This window comes from Corvus cornix, chromosome 14 (genome assembly GCF_000738735.6).
Source record: "Corvus cornix cornix isolate S_Up_H32 chromosome 14, ASM73873v5, whole genome shotgun sequence".
NCBI classification, from domain to species: domain Eukaryota; kingdom Metazoa; phylum Chordata; class Aves; order Passeriformes; family Corvidae; genus Corvus; species Corvus cornix.
In genome coordinates this window covers 15,501,290-15,516,053 of record NC_046344.1, presented here as the reverse complement: position 1 = coordinate 15,516,053, position 14,764 = coordinate 15,501,290, and the positions used below count along the sequence as shown (strand labels likewise).

The window sequence follows — 14,764 nt, the reverse complement described above, 5'->3', positions numbered from 1 at the left end:
GTTTCGTGGGTGGAGGTGGAGCTGCACGGGAGAAAGGCTGTCCACAGCTGCTCCTCCCTCTGGGGTCACCTCACGGGACTGAGGGACAACGCATGAGGTGCCAGGCCCAGCATGGCCAGCGCTGTGGGGTGGGCTCGGAGAAGCCATCAGGCTACCTGAACTCAGCCTCCCCAACCATAAAATGAGATCTCTAGTGAGATTTCAAAGCTATTCCAACTCCCTGCAAGAATGCGGGTGGAGAGAAGCATCCAGAGTTCATGTTCTAACAATGAAAAGCGCTTGTAAAATCCTCAAACAAATCTCATACATGCTACCAGGAAGAAACCTCAGCTCTGCTGGGATTGATGATGTTTATTCAAGGTACAACGCTGGGCAAGTTTCCAGCCACCGCTAATTGGGGTGCAGTCATTTCATGTCCTACAAAACAAGGGCTCCTGTTCTCACTGCTTTTAAGTCTCGGGAGTCTTAAGACTCACAAAAGTGTTCAGCCGACCGAACTCAATATCTGATTTTCCCTACATTGCTTGTTTGCCTGCCAGCCTTTTCAATACACCTCCTTATCCCACTCTGCCCTTTGCCATGTGAGGATCAGGGCTTTCCTCTGAATCCTACACTCAGGTTTGAACTTTGACTCCCAATTGTCTGCCTAATTCCCCCTCGCCCCCACACAAGGCCAGGAAGGGGCAGGAACAGGGGTGTGCTGGGGAGGGATGAGACAAGGTTGCAGCTCAGGACATCAGAAACAGACTCTGTCCAGGCAGCCCCTAGTTCCTTCCCCCAGCAGGAATCACAGAATGGTTCAGGCTGGAAAAGACCACAGCGGTCTTCTGATCAAATGGTGCCACCTCCCTGCTGAAGCAGGGCCATCCCAGAGCACATGGCACAGGATTGTGTCCAGGTGGGTTCTGAGTATCTCCAGTGAGCGAGAGTCCACCGCTGTCTGGGCAGCCTGTTCAGTGCTCAGTCATGTGCACAGGAAAGTTCTTCATGTTCAGATGGAATATCCTGTGTTCCATTTTTTGCCCGTTGTCTCTTGTGCTGGGCCCCACGGAGCAGATCCTGGTCCATGTTCTGACCTCTCCCTGCAGACACTGACAAATATGGATGAGGGCCACTCTCAGCTGTGTGTCCTCTTGAGGCTGAACAGCCCCAGCTCCCTCAGCCTTTCCTCATCAGGGAGATGCTCCAGTCCCTTCATCACCTTCCCTCTGTGGACCTGCTCCAGCAGATCCAGAGGAAGCAAGGGAGATGCTGCAGGAGCTGGAACTCTCCTGCTCTGGAGCCAGGCTGGGAGAGCTGCGGGTGTTCAGCCTGGAGAAGGCTCCAGGGAGACCTTAGAGCCCCTTCCAGTGCTTAAAGGGTCTTCAAGAGAACTGGAGAGGGACTTGAGACAAGGGCCTGGAGGGACAGGACAAGAGGGAATGGCTTCCCACTGCCAGGGTTAGCTTATTAGGAAGAAATTATTGGCTGTGAGGGAGGTGAGCCTTGGCACAGGGTGCCCAGAGAAGCTGTGGCCGCCCCATCTCTCTGGAAGTGTTCAAGGCCAGGATGGACAGGGGTTGGAGCAACCTGGAATTGGAAGGTGTTCCTGCCCATGGCAGGGAGTGGAACTGGACAGTCCTTCAGGTCCCTTCCATTCTACAATTCTATACCCGCTCCAGAAGCTTCATGTCCCTACTGTCCTGAGGAGCCCAGAACACAGCATTCCAGATGAGCCACAGCAGGGCTGAACACATCCCCTCCCTGACCTGCTGGCAATGCCCTTCACACCCCAGGATCCCCACCTTGGCCCCAGGACACATGGCTGGTCAGGGGCAGTTGCAACCCCTGGAGCCTTCTCTGCAAAGCTGCTGGCCAGCAGGTCACTCCCAGCCCGGGCTGGGACATGCAATGACCTCCCTGCTGCTTTAGCTCCAGCACAGACACCCTCAGGCACTGGATGTTCAAGCTGGAGATCATCAGGCAGCAATAAGCCCCCAATGCTCCCTCGGCCAGGTAGCCTCGGCCAAGCATAGGTGACTGTGAGCGACACCGCACCGGCAGGGACAGCTACTGCCGGCTTGGGCCAAGAGAGGAGAAGGGAATCCTGGCCCCTGGGGGATCAGGGCCGCCACTGTGCCCCGAACGCCGCCGCCGGCCCGGGATAACGAGACCACAGGAACATGGCGACGGCGCCGTGAGGGGAAGCGCCGCGCCCCCGTTTCTCCGCACCGCCCGCAACGGCAGGGGGCGCCGTGCTGCCCGCGCATGCGCCGCTGCGCCAGAGGATCGAACCGCCAACTGCCCCAATTCGAATTCGCATCCTCACCGACCAATCACAGCGCGCAGGGCGGGCCAGGCCCCGCCCCCACCGGCTTCCCGGCCAATGACAGAGCCTGCTGTGTTTAAAAACAAGTGCGCGCGGGAGGTGGGCGGGGCGGTGGCGCGGCGGGCGGGCCTGGCGGGCGGGGCTCCCGCCGCTCCCGGCGCTCACTGGGCGCGCCCCGCGCTGCGAGCGGGGCGTGTCAGCTCCGCAGTCCCCGCCCGCCCCCGGCGCTCCGGTCCCTCCTCCGCCTGTGCCGCTCTCTTGGAGCCGGGCAGGGCGCTGTATCCGCACCGCTTGGTCCCCGCGGACGCGCCGCGATGAAGGCGGGCGGTGAGTGCGGATGTGTTCACGGGCTCCGTGGGTGCTGCTGTTTTCCGGGTCCTTCCACGCTGAGGGGCGGCTCCAGAGCGGGCTCAGCCTGCTGGGCGCCTCCTGAGGAGGTCTGAGGGCGGGGGTTAACGGATACACCGAGCCCGTGCTGAGGGACCACCGGGACCGGCAGCGGGTGGGGGCCGGGCCGACGGCTGCGCGCCCAAAATTCAACGCGGCGGGGGCGGCCCGGCCCGGCCCGGCCCGGCGGGGGCTCGGGGCCGGCTCTGCCCGCGCTCTGCTGCCCGCCGGGGCCGTACCTCAGCCCCTCTGTGACCTCTGGGTCCGTGGCTGTGGCTGGCGACTGAGCGCTCCTGGCCGCAAAGCCAAGGGGTCAAGATGTATATTGCCCGTGGAATAACATCTCGGGCGTCTGTGAGTTTGCAGGGTGCACAGTAATGTGCAGGAAACCCCGTTCAAAAGTAAGTGGTTTTTACTGTAACGGTGGCTGAACGATGGTACTTGATTGCCCAGAGCGATTGTGGCATCCACATCCTTGCAGTTGTTCAAAGGCATCTGGATGTGGTCCTGCCCCCCTTGGCGCGGCCGTTGGACTGGGTGACCCCCAGAGTTCTCTTCCAGCCTAAACCACTCTGGTTTCGTGAAGCAACACATTGGAAATTAACCTGTGCCACTTCCTGTCTGTAGAAATGGAGTTTTCACTGAATTGCTCATGTACCCCCTGCTCTCTATTTGGATGCTCATATAGGCTGAACTGGCATCCCAGTTTGGGTGTCCGTTTCATTTTCATGGCAATAATACTGCTGAAGATAATACATTTTGTATATATATGTGTGCGTGTGGATATATATAAAAAAATATATATTATTGCATTGGAGTAATACTCCAGAAGATATAGGTAATGGGTCTTCCATTGGCACCCCTGGCAGCAACTGCTTGGAAAGATAGGCTTGAGTAGGCTTGGTGGTCTTCCTAATATCTCTGGTTGTGTTCCAGGGACTGGTGTCAGTTGAGAAGGAAAAGTTGGGGCATGGGGGAGGTAAATGAAATGATAACTGTGACAGTTAAACCATTTGTTACTACTGAGCAGGGACAGCTGAGCTGTTTGTCCCTACTAAACATGGTCACAGGAGTCAGGGCTCAGAGGGGCTCTTGGTGAAGAACACTTGAGCATGAGCCACCCCTTCTGAGTCTCTTGGCTTCATTAACCAGTTTGAACAAGCCCTTTCTGCTCTGTGGCTTATTCTTGTGTGGCATTATGTGGCACGAGCTATATTTCCCTCGTTAATATGTTTGCCGTGTCCTGTGCTGCAGTGAAGAGGTGCTCAAGTGAACACCTGTGTATGTGTGTAATACTCTGTAGTACCTTTTTTCCTTGTGCTGTTCCATCACTGACTGAAGTGTCCTGTGTTTTTCTTTTCCAGTGGTTCACTGTAGATGTTCCAGATGCTTTTCTTTCCCTTCAAAGCGAAGGATAATAAAACGGCCTCGAGTCCTGACGTTCTTGAACCTCCCCGAGGATGTCCTGTTTCACATCCTGAAGGGCCTCCCTGCTGCAGACATCCTCTCAGTCAGAGCTGTAAGTGCTGTAGCTTTCCCTCTGCCAGGCACCACTGCTCAGCTCTGCCTTCAGGAGCCTGGATGCACACGGCTTCTCATCTCACAGTGAGCCTGAAGAAACCCAAAGAGTTTCTGCAGGGTTTAGATTTTTGCTATCCCAGGAACAGTTTCATTTCTCACTGCTCAAGTTAAGAGTAGCAGCAGTATTTGACTGCTTTTTGTACCTTTTCTGTGGCAATTGTCCTGCCAGATTACTGTGGCTGAACAAATTGGTTTGGTTTGGCATCTCTTGCCTTACTGCTTATCAGGCAGGCAACAAGTTAAACATAACTTGTGATTAATTAGTTACTTCTCTAAAATAAGATTGCAGAGACCTGTTCTTCTGTTGGTCCTTTTATTTTGGTAATCATTATTTTGTGTTCCCTCCATGCAGGTGCACTCACATCTTAAATACCTTGTGGATAATCATTCCAGTGTTTGGGCACATGCAAGTTTCCAAGACTTGTGGCCATCTCCAAACAATCTGAGGATGTTTGAAAGGTAAGTTTTGAACATCAAATTTGTCTGGTCTTTTAGAAGAGGTTGTTTGAAGGAAGATTAACTGTTCTAATCAGTCCTCAGTGTAGTTGGGGCATCTGACTTGTACGAAGAGGGGAAATATTTGCTTTAGGAATGAAAAAATGGCTGATTTCAGGTCTAAGCTGCAGGTGGTCACTGCTGTCTCTTTAACCAGAGCAGGACCTATTGCATATACCAAAGTTATTTCTCTTCACAGGCATTAATATTCCAGACTGGAACATAGCACATTCCCTAAAACCTCTTTCTGGTGCTTCCATGTGAATGAACAAGTGAGGTCAGGGGCTCCAGAGAATAATGCTGTTTCTAAATCTGAGATGGCTTGGTCACTTCTTGTGCAAACCAGTATATTGAAAAACAGGTGAATTTCAGTAACAAAGTTTGAAAGGGTAATAATAAATCTGCTTTAAAAAGATGGGAAACATCTTTTTATCCATCTGATTTGAAGGGGATCCATTGGTGTCAGAGGTTTCTTTAACAGGTTTAAATGTCATGATAATGGTTTTGCTTCTGACTGTCACCTCTTTTCTTTCTGAGGCAGACCACTATGTGCACATCAGTTTGGGAGGGAGGAACACAAGGGCTTCATGTTTTGATGCATGTCCTTCAGGGCACAAGGACCAAACTGTGGATTCTGGTGCTAGGAAGGATTTCAACCTCAAGTGTCTTCTCTGTTTGCCCTTCAGGGCTGCTGAAAGTGGTAACTTTGAAGCTGCTGTGAAGCTGAGTTTGGCATACCTGTACAATGAAGGCTGTAAGTGTGGGAGTTTGTCCTGGGGCTTTGGGACCATGACATAGCACAAGGAAGTTTTACATTGCTCTGCTTAGGCACTTTCCAGGAAGCTGCCAGGTGTTCAGTGATGGGACAGGATAGAGCCTGGGAATTCAGGGTTAGGAGTTATCCTCTGCAAACTTGTGATCAAACTCGGCTACTTTGGTATTGTGATAAATGTATCAAAAGGGCCTGAAAAGTGACAGGAGGAGCCTCCTCGCACAGGGTCCTGGCAAGACAGTTGGTATTTGCAGACTGAACTCCCCAACTTAGGTTATGTGTTCCTACAGCCTGACTGTAGTAAGATTTTCCTTCTTTAGCAATCTCTGTGATTTTTAAGGCTCTAAAGGAAAGAGACAGTTCAACCTTTTCCTGATTGTTTCCTCGTGTGTCTTGGTTTGACTGAATGCCAAGCAGGCATTGTGAACAAACTCTACTTGATTCCTGGCTTTCTCTCCGGTTCAGTGTCCATCACGGGCCATGGGCGTGCAGAAGTGAACGGAATAAAGGCATCTCACTACTTCAGCTTGGCAGAGCACCTGAATGTGTGTGCAGTCCCCTTTATCTGGCTGTTCATCCGTCCTCCCTGGTCCTTCTCTGGAAGCTGCTGTAAAGCTGTGGTCTACGAGAGTCTCAAGGCAGAGTGTCAGCTCGACAAGGTCAGGTTTCTTTCTGCCCTTGGCTTTACCTTGCGTCAGTAACTGTGTCTCATTATTTTGGAAAAAATACTTTTGTTTCCCCAAGGAGCCTCTGACTGTGGCTCAGACATTTTACTGAACTCATTGCCAAACTGCACATGAGAGATCATGAGTGCTGGAGGCCTGTAGCGTCTCTTCTGAGAGGTTCAGTGCTATCTCAGGGATAACAAAACATAGAGAAAAGCAAGGGGGAGGAGTGATTGAAAGATAAACCAAAACTGTAGTCTGGAATTACTAGCAAGAATTGCTGTGGTTTAACAATGCTTTGTCTTGATGCTTTCTTCAGGCTCAGAAAGGATCTATTCTCCACAGCTTGGCTAAGGTCTTGAATTTCTTTGAGGTGAGCATTATTTCTGATGTGATGGGTTTGGGTTTTTTTTGTGGTGATGCTAATGCTGTTTACCTTGATTAAAAAAAAAATAAATCACCCAGATGCTCTTTTACTCCTCAAGTGGCCCAGGAGTTTCTGTTCTCGTGAGTTTAATTTACTGGTTGTTTAAAGGAACATTATTAACTTACTTTATTGAATTGTACAAACAGTGAAATTAATTTTGGCTTAATTATGGGCTTGCAGTATGTTCAGGTCTCAAAGGAGGTCTTCCAGTTGTAGTGCCTAGCAAAACAAAAACTAAAATAAAAAGCCTTCAGTGGCAAGCAAGCCAAACAGCATTTGTCTGGCTGAGGAGAAGCTCTCAGAGCATGCATCTGCAAATGGCAGCACTGAGTGGAAGTGGGAACATTCCTGAGGGGCTGCCAAGGAATGGATTCTGCTGTGTAGCTTTAGCACAGTATTCTGTAGCTTCTGAAATGTTGAGGCATCCACTTGTCTGGACAGAAATAATACCAATATATGCCTTTTGTTTTTAGGATGAAGGAAAAAAAAAAGAATCCCTTGAAATGCTTGAAGAATCATCAAAACAGGGTTGTTTAATCAGCTCCTACCTCCTTTGGGAAAACAACAGAAAAGCTGCTGTAAGTAGTCATTTTTTGTCTCTAGACAACTTTTACACTAACTTCTGGATCTCTGTTATGTGCAAGAAATGTCCTCAGAAAGCAATTGCTGTTCCTCAGAGCTTACCTTCTTAAACAAGGAGAGTGCTAAGAACTCTCTGAAATGAGCTTTGGTGTCTGCCTGGCTACAAGCAGTTGTAGCCAAGGTGCCACAGAAGTTGCTTTAGTCCAACTCTGCTGAAGGCTTGGGCACTGCTGGCCAGTGATCCCAGGGCTCTGGGAAACAGGAGGGGGAGGCTCCTGCCTTGTCATTAATAAATCTGCCAAAGCTCTCACCTTGGAATCCTGAGTGACTGCTCTCATTTCCTGTGAGACCTTGGGCAAGAACTGAAAAAGGGTTCTTAAAAACAGTGATGTCATGATGAGAAACAGACCTGTTGCTGAAATAATGGATGTACCTCCAGGTAGTGTTTTTTCTCTGGATATTGGTGCTACAATGCCTCTGTTTGCTGTGTAAAGGCTGTGGGTTTTTACATCTGTTTGTGTTGCTCTCTGTAGATGTCGGATCCTGGCAGATACCTCCAAAGTCTCAGGAAGCTACGAGACTACGCAGCCAAGGGCTGCTGGGAAGCACAGGTAAGACTGAGTTTTCCCAGAAAGAGTGTCTTTATTTGGTCCTTTCTGTGCTGCCATTGTAAGTTTAGATTTCTCTTTTTAGAAGCAGGACCAGCATTGCTGAGTAATGTCTTTATGTGCACGTCTGTATCTACTCTGCAGATTCTCTTCTTTGGGAAATTACTGCACACCTGTGGCAGAATGGAGTAAAGATGCATCTTTTGATGACTGGCCCTAAATAATCTGTGTGCTCAACATTTAAACAAACTAAGAACTACCAGTTCAAGTAGTTTGTCATGTTCACTGTTTTCAGCAGGAAAATTAGAGGACCATCCTCTGCTGCCCTAGTTTTCATTTGGTAAAATAAGCATACTTTCTTTTGTGTTCTCTCTACTACAGATAGCTTTAGCCAAAGCTTGTGGGAATGGAAACCAACTAGGATTAGAAGCAAAATCTTCCAGGGAAATGGTTTCTCAAATCTTTCAAGCTTCCCTTCCTATCAGCAAGCAAAGCATCTTCACTGTGCAGAAAGGAATGAATGAAATAATGAGGTAGGAACTTGGATCCAGGAGTGAGGCCCCACAGCAGAAACCATTCCTTATTTCCCTCCACATCTCTACATTCCCTCTACAGCTTTTCTGGGCAATCTGTGCCAGGGCCTCACAGGGAAGAATTTCTTCGCAATATCCCATCTAGCCCTGCCATCTGTCAGTGTGAAGCCATTCTCCCTTGTCCAAAGTCCTTATTGGCTCCTTTCCTGAATAAACACCCACAGCAGTGTCACCTGTGTTAGCCTGCCCTTATCTGTAAGTCCCTTATCTTTTTTTTAGGTAGATTTTGATCCATTCTGGTTGCTCTCTCACATGTAGGGCAGCTCCACCAACTTCCCCTTGCTGGCATTCCTTTCCTAAAAAAGCACATTACCATCCGTGGCAGCATTCCAGCCACACGGGTGTCCCACCATGGCTCTGTAATGGCAATGGGATCGTGGCCCTGTGACCACACACACATCTCCAGCTCCTCCACTGTGTGTGTTGGTGTGCAGGGAGGGGATGGAGCAGGCAGGTTTTCCAGGAGGGCTGCAAGAAAACCCACCACAGCCACAACCCCACTTGAGGGAGTTGGCTCTTCTCTTGGGAGGCATCTCAGGAACACTTATCCCTGCTCTGCTTGGCCTGGCTCATTCCTCACTTGGATGTCATGGTGTGGGACACCACTTCCCAAGTCCTTCCTTAAGTCTCTCTTCCTGTTCTAGGTATATCCTGGTGGATTGGCTGGTGGAAGTGGCTACCATGAAGGACTTTTCTAGCCTGTGCCTTCACATGACAGTGGGATGTGTGGATCGTTACTTGAAGCTGAGACCTGTACCTCGTGCTCGGCTCCAGCTTTTGGGAATAGCCTGCATGGTCATTTGCACACGGTGAGGGTTCTGGCTGGTGAGCAGGGGTGGTCATTGTGATCATCCAGATTCTTTCCTGCAGCTCAAACTTCTCCCCCAACCTCATCCCTTGCTTGTAATACTGGAAAGACTCTCTGACTTCCCTCTACTTTGACTGCTGCTTAACTGCGTTTACATACAAACACAGACTCTAGATGAGGCAAAAAAGGTAGTTCCTTGCAGGTTTTTTTCTTATTTAGACACATGATCATAGCTGTGGATTGCTCTAAATGCATTCCTTCAGCAACTGGAGTCTTTGATACCATACTGGCATGAGAAAGCTGGAAAGGAGTAACAGCAGCAGTGATCCATAGTTGAGCCTGTTACACTCAGATGAACTGCAAGGGCTGGTGGAAGATTATCCTTCTGTGTTCATTTCCTTAATATCTTGCATCTCAGCCTAGGAGAGGCTTCATAGATGAAGCATTAGGATCACAGAATCACAGACAGGTTTGAGTTAGATTGTCTCATTACACCCCTCTGCCATGGGCAGGGACACCTTCCACTGTCCCAGGCTGCTCCAAGCCCCGTCCAGCCTGGCCTTGGACACTTCCAGGGATCCAGGGGCAGCCACAGCTTCTCTGGGCACCCTGTGCCAGGGCCTCAGCACTCACAGCCAAGAATTTCTTCTGTATTAGGAAGAACATTCCAGATTAGGAATGTTCCAGTAGGTAGTTCCATCTTACAGAATGAAATAAAGAGCTGCAATGCTTTCTTCCCTGGTCTACCTGGGAAAGTACCTTGTGAAGTTATTTAACTCTGGTCATTGTGGATGGATTATCTGCCATGAGTGCACAAATCCCCTTTCTGCTGGGGCTAACTGGTTATTTAACATTGCAGTTTCATCAGCAAAGAGATGCTGACGATACGGGAAGCTGTGTGGCTGACAGACAACTCCTACAAATATGAAGAGTTGGTCAGAATGATGGGCGAGATCATTTCTGCCTTAGAAGGAAAGATAAGGGTGAGTTTGGAAAGTAGATGTAATATTTCCCCCCCATTGGGCTGCTAGTCAAGTCAGGCTGTAGCAGTTCTCATCTAAGGAGTTGGGGGTTTCTGTCGGTGTTCTCAATCAGCTGTGGAGCTTGTGCATGTCTCAGAGCATGCAGATACAGAAACCTCTGCCTTCTCTAGAGATTAAAACTTCAATTTTAAGAAGCCATTTATTCTCTCACTGGAGAATGTTTCAACGTCAATGTAGTAGTTAAACAAAAAAGCCCCAAACAAACAAAACCCAGCACCTGGAAACAGCTGTTCTAAATGCTTTGTGCTGGTCTTGTATTTCCAACCTCTGTTCTCCTTTCTGCACTAGATACCCACCATTTTGGACTACAAAGAAGTTCTGTCAAGCATCGTCTCACTGGAGAGAAGAACTCTTCACCTGTACAGCTTCATCTGTGAGCTGTCCCTCCTGAACACGAGCCTCAGTGTGTACTCCCCAGCCCAGCTGGCTGCTGCTGCACTGCTGCTGGCCAAGATGCTGCATGGGCAAGGTAAGCCATCTTACCTCAAGTGGAGCTGTAGCATGGTGTGCCAGTCTGCCTTCTCTTTCTAGGGAGATTTTTTTGGGGTGTTAGCTTGTCTTTAGGCAAGATGTCCCAGTCACTTGGCTGGGGGAGGTGGAGAGAAGAGTGGAGAAGAGGAGGACAGGTATAAGAATTCAGAATGAAGAGCTGAGTTCAGCCTGTTTGGCTGTATTGGGCAACCAAGATGACTAGAGGGCTGGAACAGCTCTGCTGTGAGGAAAGGCTGGGAGAATTGGGATTGTTCAGCCTGGAGAAGAAAAGCTTCAGGGTGACCTAATTGTGGCCTTCCAGTACCTGAAGGGAGCTGACAGGAGACACGGGCAGAGTCTACTTACAAGGGCCTAGAGATACAGGACCAGGGGGAATGGCTTCCCGCTGCCAGAGGGCAGGGATGAATGGGATACTGGGAAGGAATTGTTCCCTGGCAGGGTGGGCAGGCCCTGGCACAGGGTGCCCAGAGCAGCTGTGGCTGCCCCTGGATCCCTGGCAGTGCCCAAGGCCAGGCTGGATGGGGCTTGGAGCAGCCTGGGACAGGGGAAGGTGTCCCTGCCCATGGCAGGGGGTGGAATGAGATGGGCTTTGAAGTCCCTTCCAACTCAAACCATTCCATGATTTTCTGATTCTATTTTACCTCTTAATAGCAGTGATGAACTGGAGCATTAGCATCAGATGATGCAAGCTTTGTGTTTCAATGACACTGAAGATTTCTATCTTTAGGTATAACATCAGTTTGGCAATAAACTTATCCTTGAAGCCAGTTGTGAACATGAACAAACTATGGACAGGCATAAGCTTGCAAAGATCATGATCCTTATCCTGTTAAAAAAAAAAAGCTGTCTGACTACAGAACTACTGCACTTTATGAATATGTAATTCAATACATGAATGTGCACTCTCTTCTCCAGCACACCCCTGGACCAGCCAGCTGTCTGAGTGCACTGGTTTCTCTCAAGAAGACCTCTTGCCCTGTGTGCTGAGCCTCCACCAAAAGTGGTAATGGTTTTGGGACTCTTTGGGGGGGCACATGACTACTTGGATTGCAGCTCTTGCAGATGTGCTGCACCTGTACAGTCAGCCCTTCCCAGTGAAGGAGGGGCCTTTGGGTAACTGCCTTGCTCCCCTGCACAAGGCACTAAGATTCACTTCAGGGACAGCTGTTCTATTTCTGCCAGCTGGTCTGGCCCTGGGTCACAAAAAATGGGGACAGAAAAGGAATTAGATGCTCACATGCTCAGAAGCCACCAGGTGTCCTGATGAAGCTGCTGAAACACCAACTGCCTTACACAGCACTGAGGGGCACAGAGGGACAGTACCTAACTTGGCGGGTTTTCTTAATATTGTTTCATAGAATCTGTTCTAAGATGGGGGTTTTAATCTTTCTTTGCAGCTTCCACGACGATGTCCCAAAGGACTATAGGCAGGTGTCCCTAATGGCAGTGAAACAGCGATTTGAAGACGAGCGCTATGAAGAAATAGGCAAAGAACAGGTGGGTGAGCTGTGACTACGTCTGCTGCTGCCTGACACCCAGAGCAGAGCTGCTGTGCCCCATGGCAGGCTGGGTGAATAAAGTGGCAGTTTAAAACTCGAGTTGCAGGGACTCTTAATTGATGTTTGAGTGCTTGTGGGAAGAACTCGCTGGGACAGATTTCTCCTACAAAATAAATAGCCTCCTTCTGGCTATTTAGTTCTTATGACAATCTCATGGTCTAATTCTTGTAGGCACTTTCATTTTTTTTATCTATTTCTTTCTTTAATATTTTAGGTTATGAGTTACAGCCAGCTCTGTTCATTGTTGGGTGTGAAACAGGAGGACCCAGCACCCAGTCCCTTGCACAGGAACGTGGTGGAAATTCAGACTTTTCTCAGCTCTCCCTCTGGAAAGAGAGCTAAAAGGTGAGTGTAACTCATGGCTGTCAGTGGCTCTGAAGATCAGCCCGAGGCTTTCCTCCTCTCTGGTACCCTGAGGTTTCATTCCTAAATACAGTAAGTTTTCCTGTCACCATCTTGACATGCCTATTTAAAAAAGCTAGAAAAGCCTTGGCTTTTAACATGTGATTTCTGGGGTTTTTTGCTATAGAAGGAGGGAAGACAGCATTCAGGATGACAGAGGCAGCTTTGTGACTACACCCACAGCAGAGCTGTCCTCCCAGGAAGAAAGTCTGCTGGACAACTTCCTCGACTGGAGTTTAGATTCCTGCTCTGGTTATGAAGGTGATCAGGAAAGCGAAGGCGAGCGAGAAGGAGATGGTGAGCAGTTTATTCTTAGAAAAAGCAGCCAAGAAGATTAAACTTGTCTTTTCATTTTTGCTTAAAACTGTTTCTCAGGCACCAGATGCCTGAACTTTCAGCTGAAGACCAGTTGGAAAAACTCTTCCCCTTCCCCCGTGGTTATAATTGTTAAACTCTCTCAGAGGTATCTATCTGTTCTTTCTCTGCACTGCTTCAGAACATGATGACGGGTTTTGTATTTGCTCAGCATTTCAAAGTCAGGCTGTTTGCAGTGCACCAAATGTGATGAAAGAGCCACTGTCTTAGAAACACTAATTAGCTGTTGGGTTTTGCTGACCCTGGGCCTGGCTGCTCATTTTCTAACAGCTTAGTACCTGTTCAGATAGTCTGAGGGAAGAAAAGATGCTGTGTGAGCAGACAGAAGGTTGACTCTTGCTTGGCTTTTTTCTGCTTGGCTCTGTGCTGAGTGCCTACTTGGTGCTGGATTGGGACAAACTAAGGTTTCTCTTCTCCCATCCTGCAGTGACCAGCCCCAGTGGGATCCTGGATGTGACAGTGCTGTACCTGGACCCTGCAGAGCACTGTGCCCAAGACTCCAGTGATGAGGACAGCCTGCCTGGGGAGTGGGATGGCTCCAGGGCACCCCACAGGGAGGGGGAGTTGCCAGGGGCATATCTCACCCCAAGGAATCCCAACCCAGAGGGGAGCTCGGGCTACTCTTCTGTCAACACTGCCAGTCCTACATCTTCTGTTGAAGGCAGCCCTGGAGCTCCTCCCAAACCTACCTCAGCACTGCCCCACAGCAATGCCATGAACAGGGAGCCCTGCCAGCCCCATTACCTGCACAGGAGGCAAGTCAAGAGAAAAAACATGGCAGAACACACTGAAGAAAGGCTGAACTTGGGCTTCTTAAGCCTCTGATTTCTTCATGCTTTTAACTTTTCCAGGATTCCTGGAAACTGTATTTCTGTTGCAGTCATACAGGGATGGTAGTGAATAATTGTAAATACCTCCAAAAGAACAACCCCCTTCCCTTCAACCTTGTCTATCTTGTACATCTGGGCTATTTCCTCCCTTCACAGCTGCCTTTTTACGTATCCCCTATTGTCTCATCCTCTGCTAAGGTTCTGCTCTCTCTCTAAAACTTTATAGCCCAGTTGTCATCCCTCTTAGTGACAGAAAAGAACTGTCCTGTCCCTTGCTTCCTCTGAGGCCTGGCACTATGAATGAAATGAATTGACAGTGGTTCTCAAGTTCCTGAATGTAACACTATGCTTGAACTCTTCCACTTGAAAGACCTATTTTGAGGTTGTGCTGCCTTTTTACTCTGTCCAGGTCTCCCTCAGCTCCCTTCTCTTCTTGTCTATGGCATTTGCTGCACTGATACAAGGTTTTTATTGAAAAACCCCAGAGGTAAATGAAGGCTCACTGCAGGTCTGAGCTGCTCTCTCACCTACCTCTCACATGGTTTAAACCTCATTTGCCTCTTCTCTTGTTGCCATGTTTTCCTCACCTGAAAAATCCTTCTGTGCCTTAACACATAGTGAACATTGGAATACCAAGGTACAAGACTTCAAAAAGATGTCACTGAAGTTAACACTGGAACTGGACTCCAGGACTCTTTAGAAGTTACTGTGGCATTGGCAACAGTTCAGATACACACAGTGTAGTGAGTGTTTACTGTCTGTTTTTTTTATAAATCATTTTGTTATTAGAGATGGGTCCCGGTCTTCCTTCCCCTCATTCCGTGGCCTGAGGCTTGG

The 14,764-nt window shown here is 49.1% G+C and overlaps 1 protein-coding gene across 1 annotated transcript; it reads left to right on the top strand.

Moving 5' to 3' along the window:
- The first annotated feature begins 2,536 nt into the window (after positions 1-2,536).
- Positions 2,537-14,715, top strand: CCNF (cyclin F). Its single transcript, XM_039560062.1, has 17 exons — positions 2,537-2,635; positions 4,060-4,214; positions 4,629-4,735; positions 5,458-5,525; positions 6,009-6,202; positions 6,528-6,581; positions 7,109-7,213; positions 7,751-7,828; positions 8,207-8,358; positions 9,063-9,227; positions 10,086-10,209; positions 10,558-10,738; positions 11,677-11,764; positions 12,159-12,258; positions 12,535-12,665; positions 12,850-13,019; positions 13,525-14,715. Exons 1-17 carry the CDS (start codon positions 2,623-2,625, stop codon positions 13,920-13,922), a joined length of 2,283 nt encoding a protein of 760 aa, XP_039415996.1. The 5' UTR covers positions 2,537-2,622; the 3' UTR covers positions 13,923-14,715.
- Positions 14,716-14,764: the final 49 nt, after the last annotated feature.

Coding starts and splice junctions, on each gene's coding strand:
- CCNF (XM_039560062.1), top strand. Junction 7,214..7,750: donor AAAACAACAGAAAAGCTGCT/GTAAGTAGTCAT, acceptor TGCTCTCTGTAG/ATGTCGGATCCTGGCAGATA. Junction 12,259..12,534: donor AAGAAATAGGCAAAGAACAG/GTGGGTGAGCTG, acceptor TTAATATTTTAG/GTTATGAGTTACAGCCAGCT.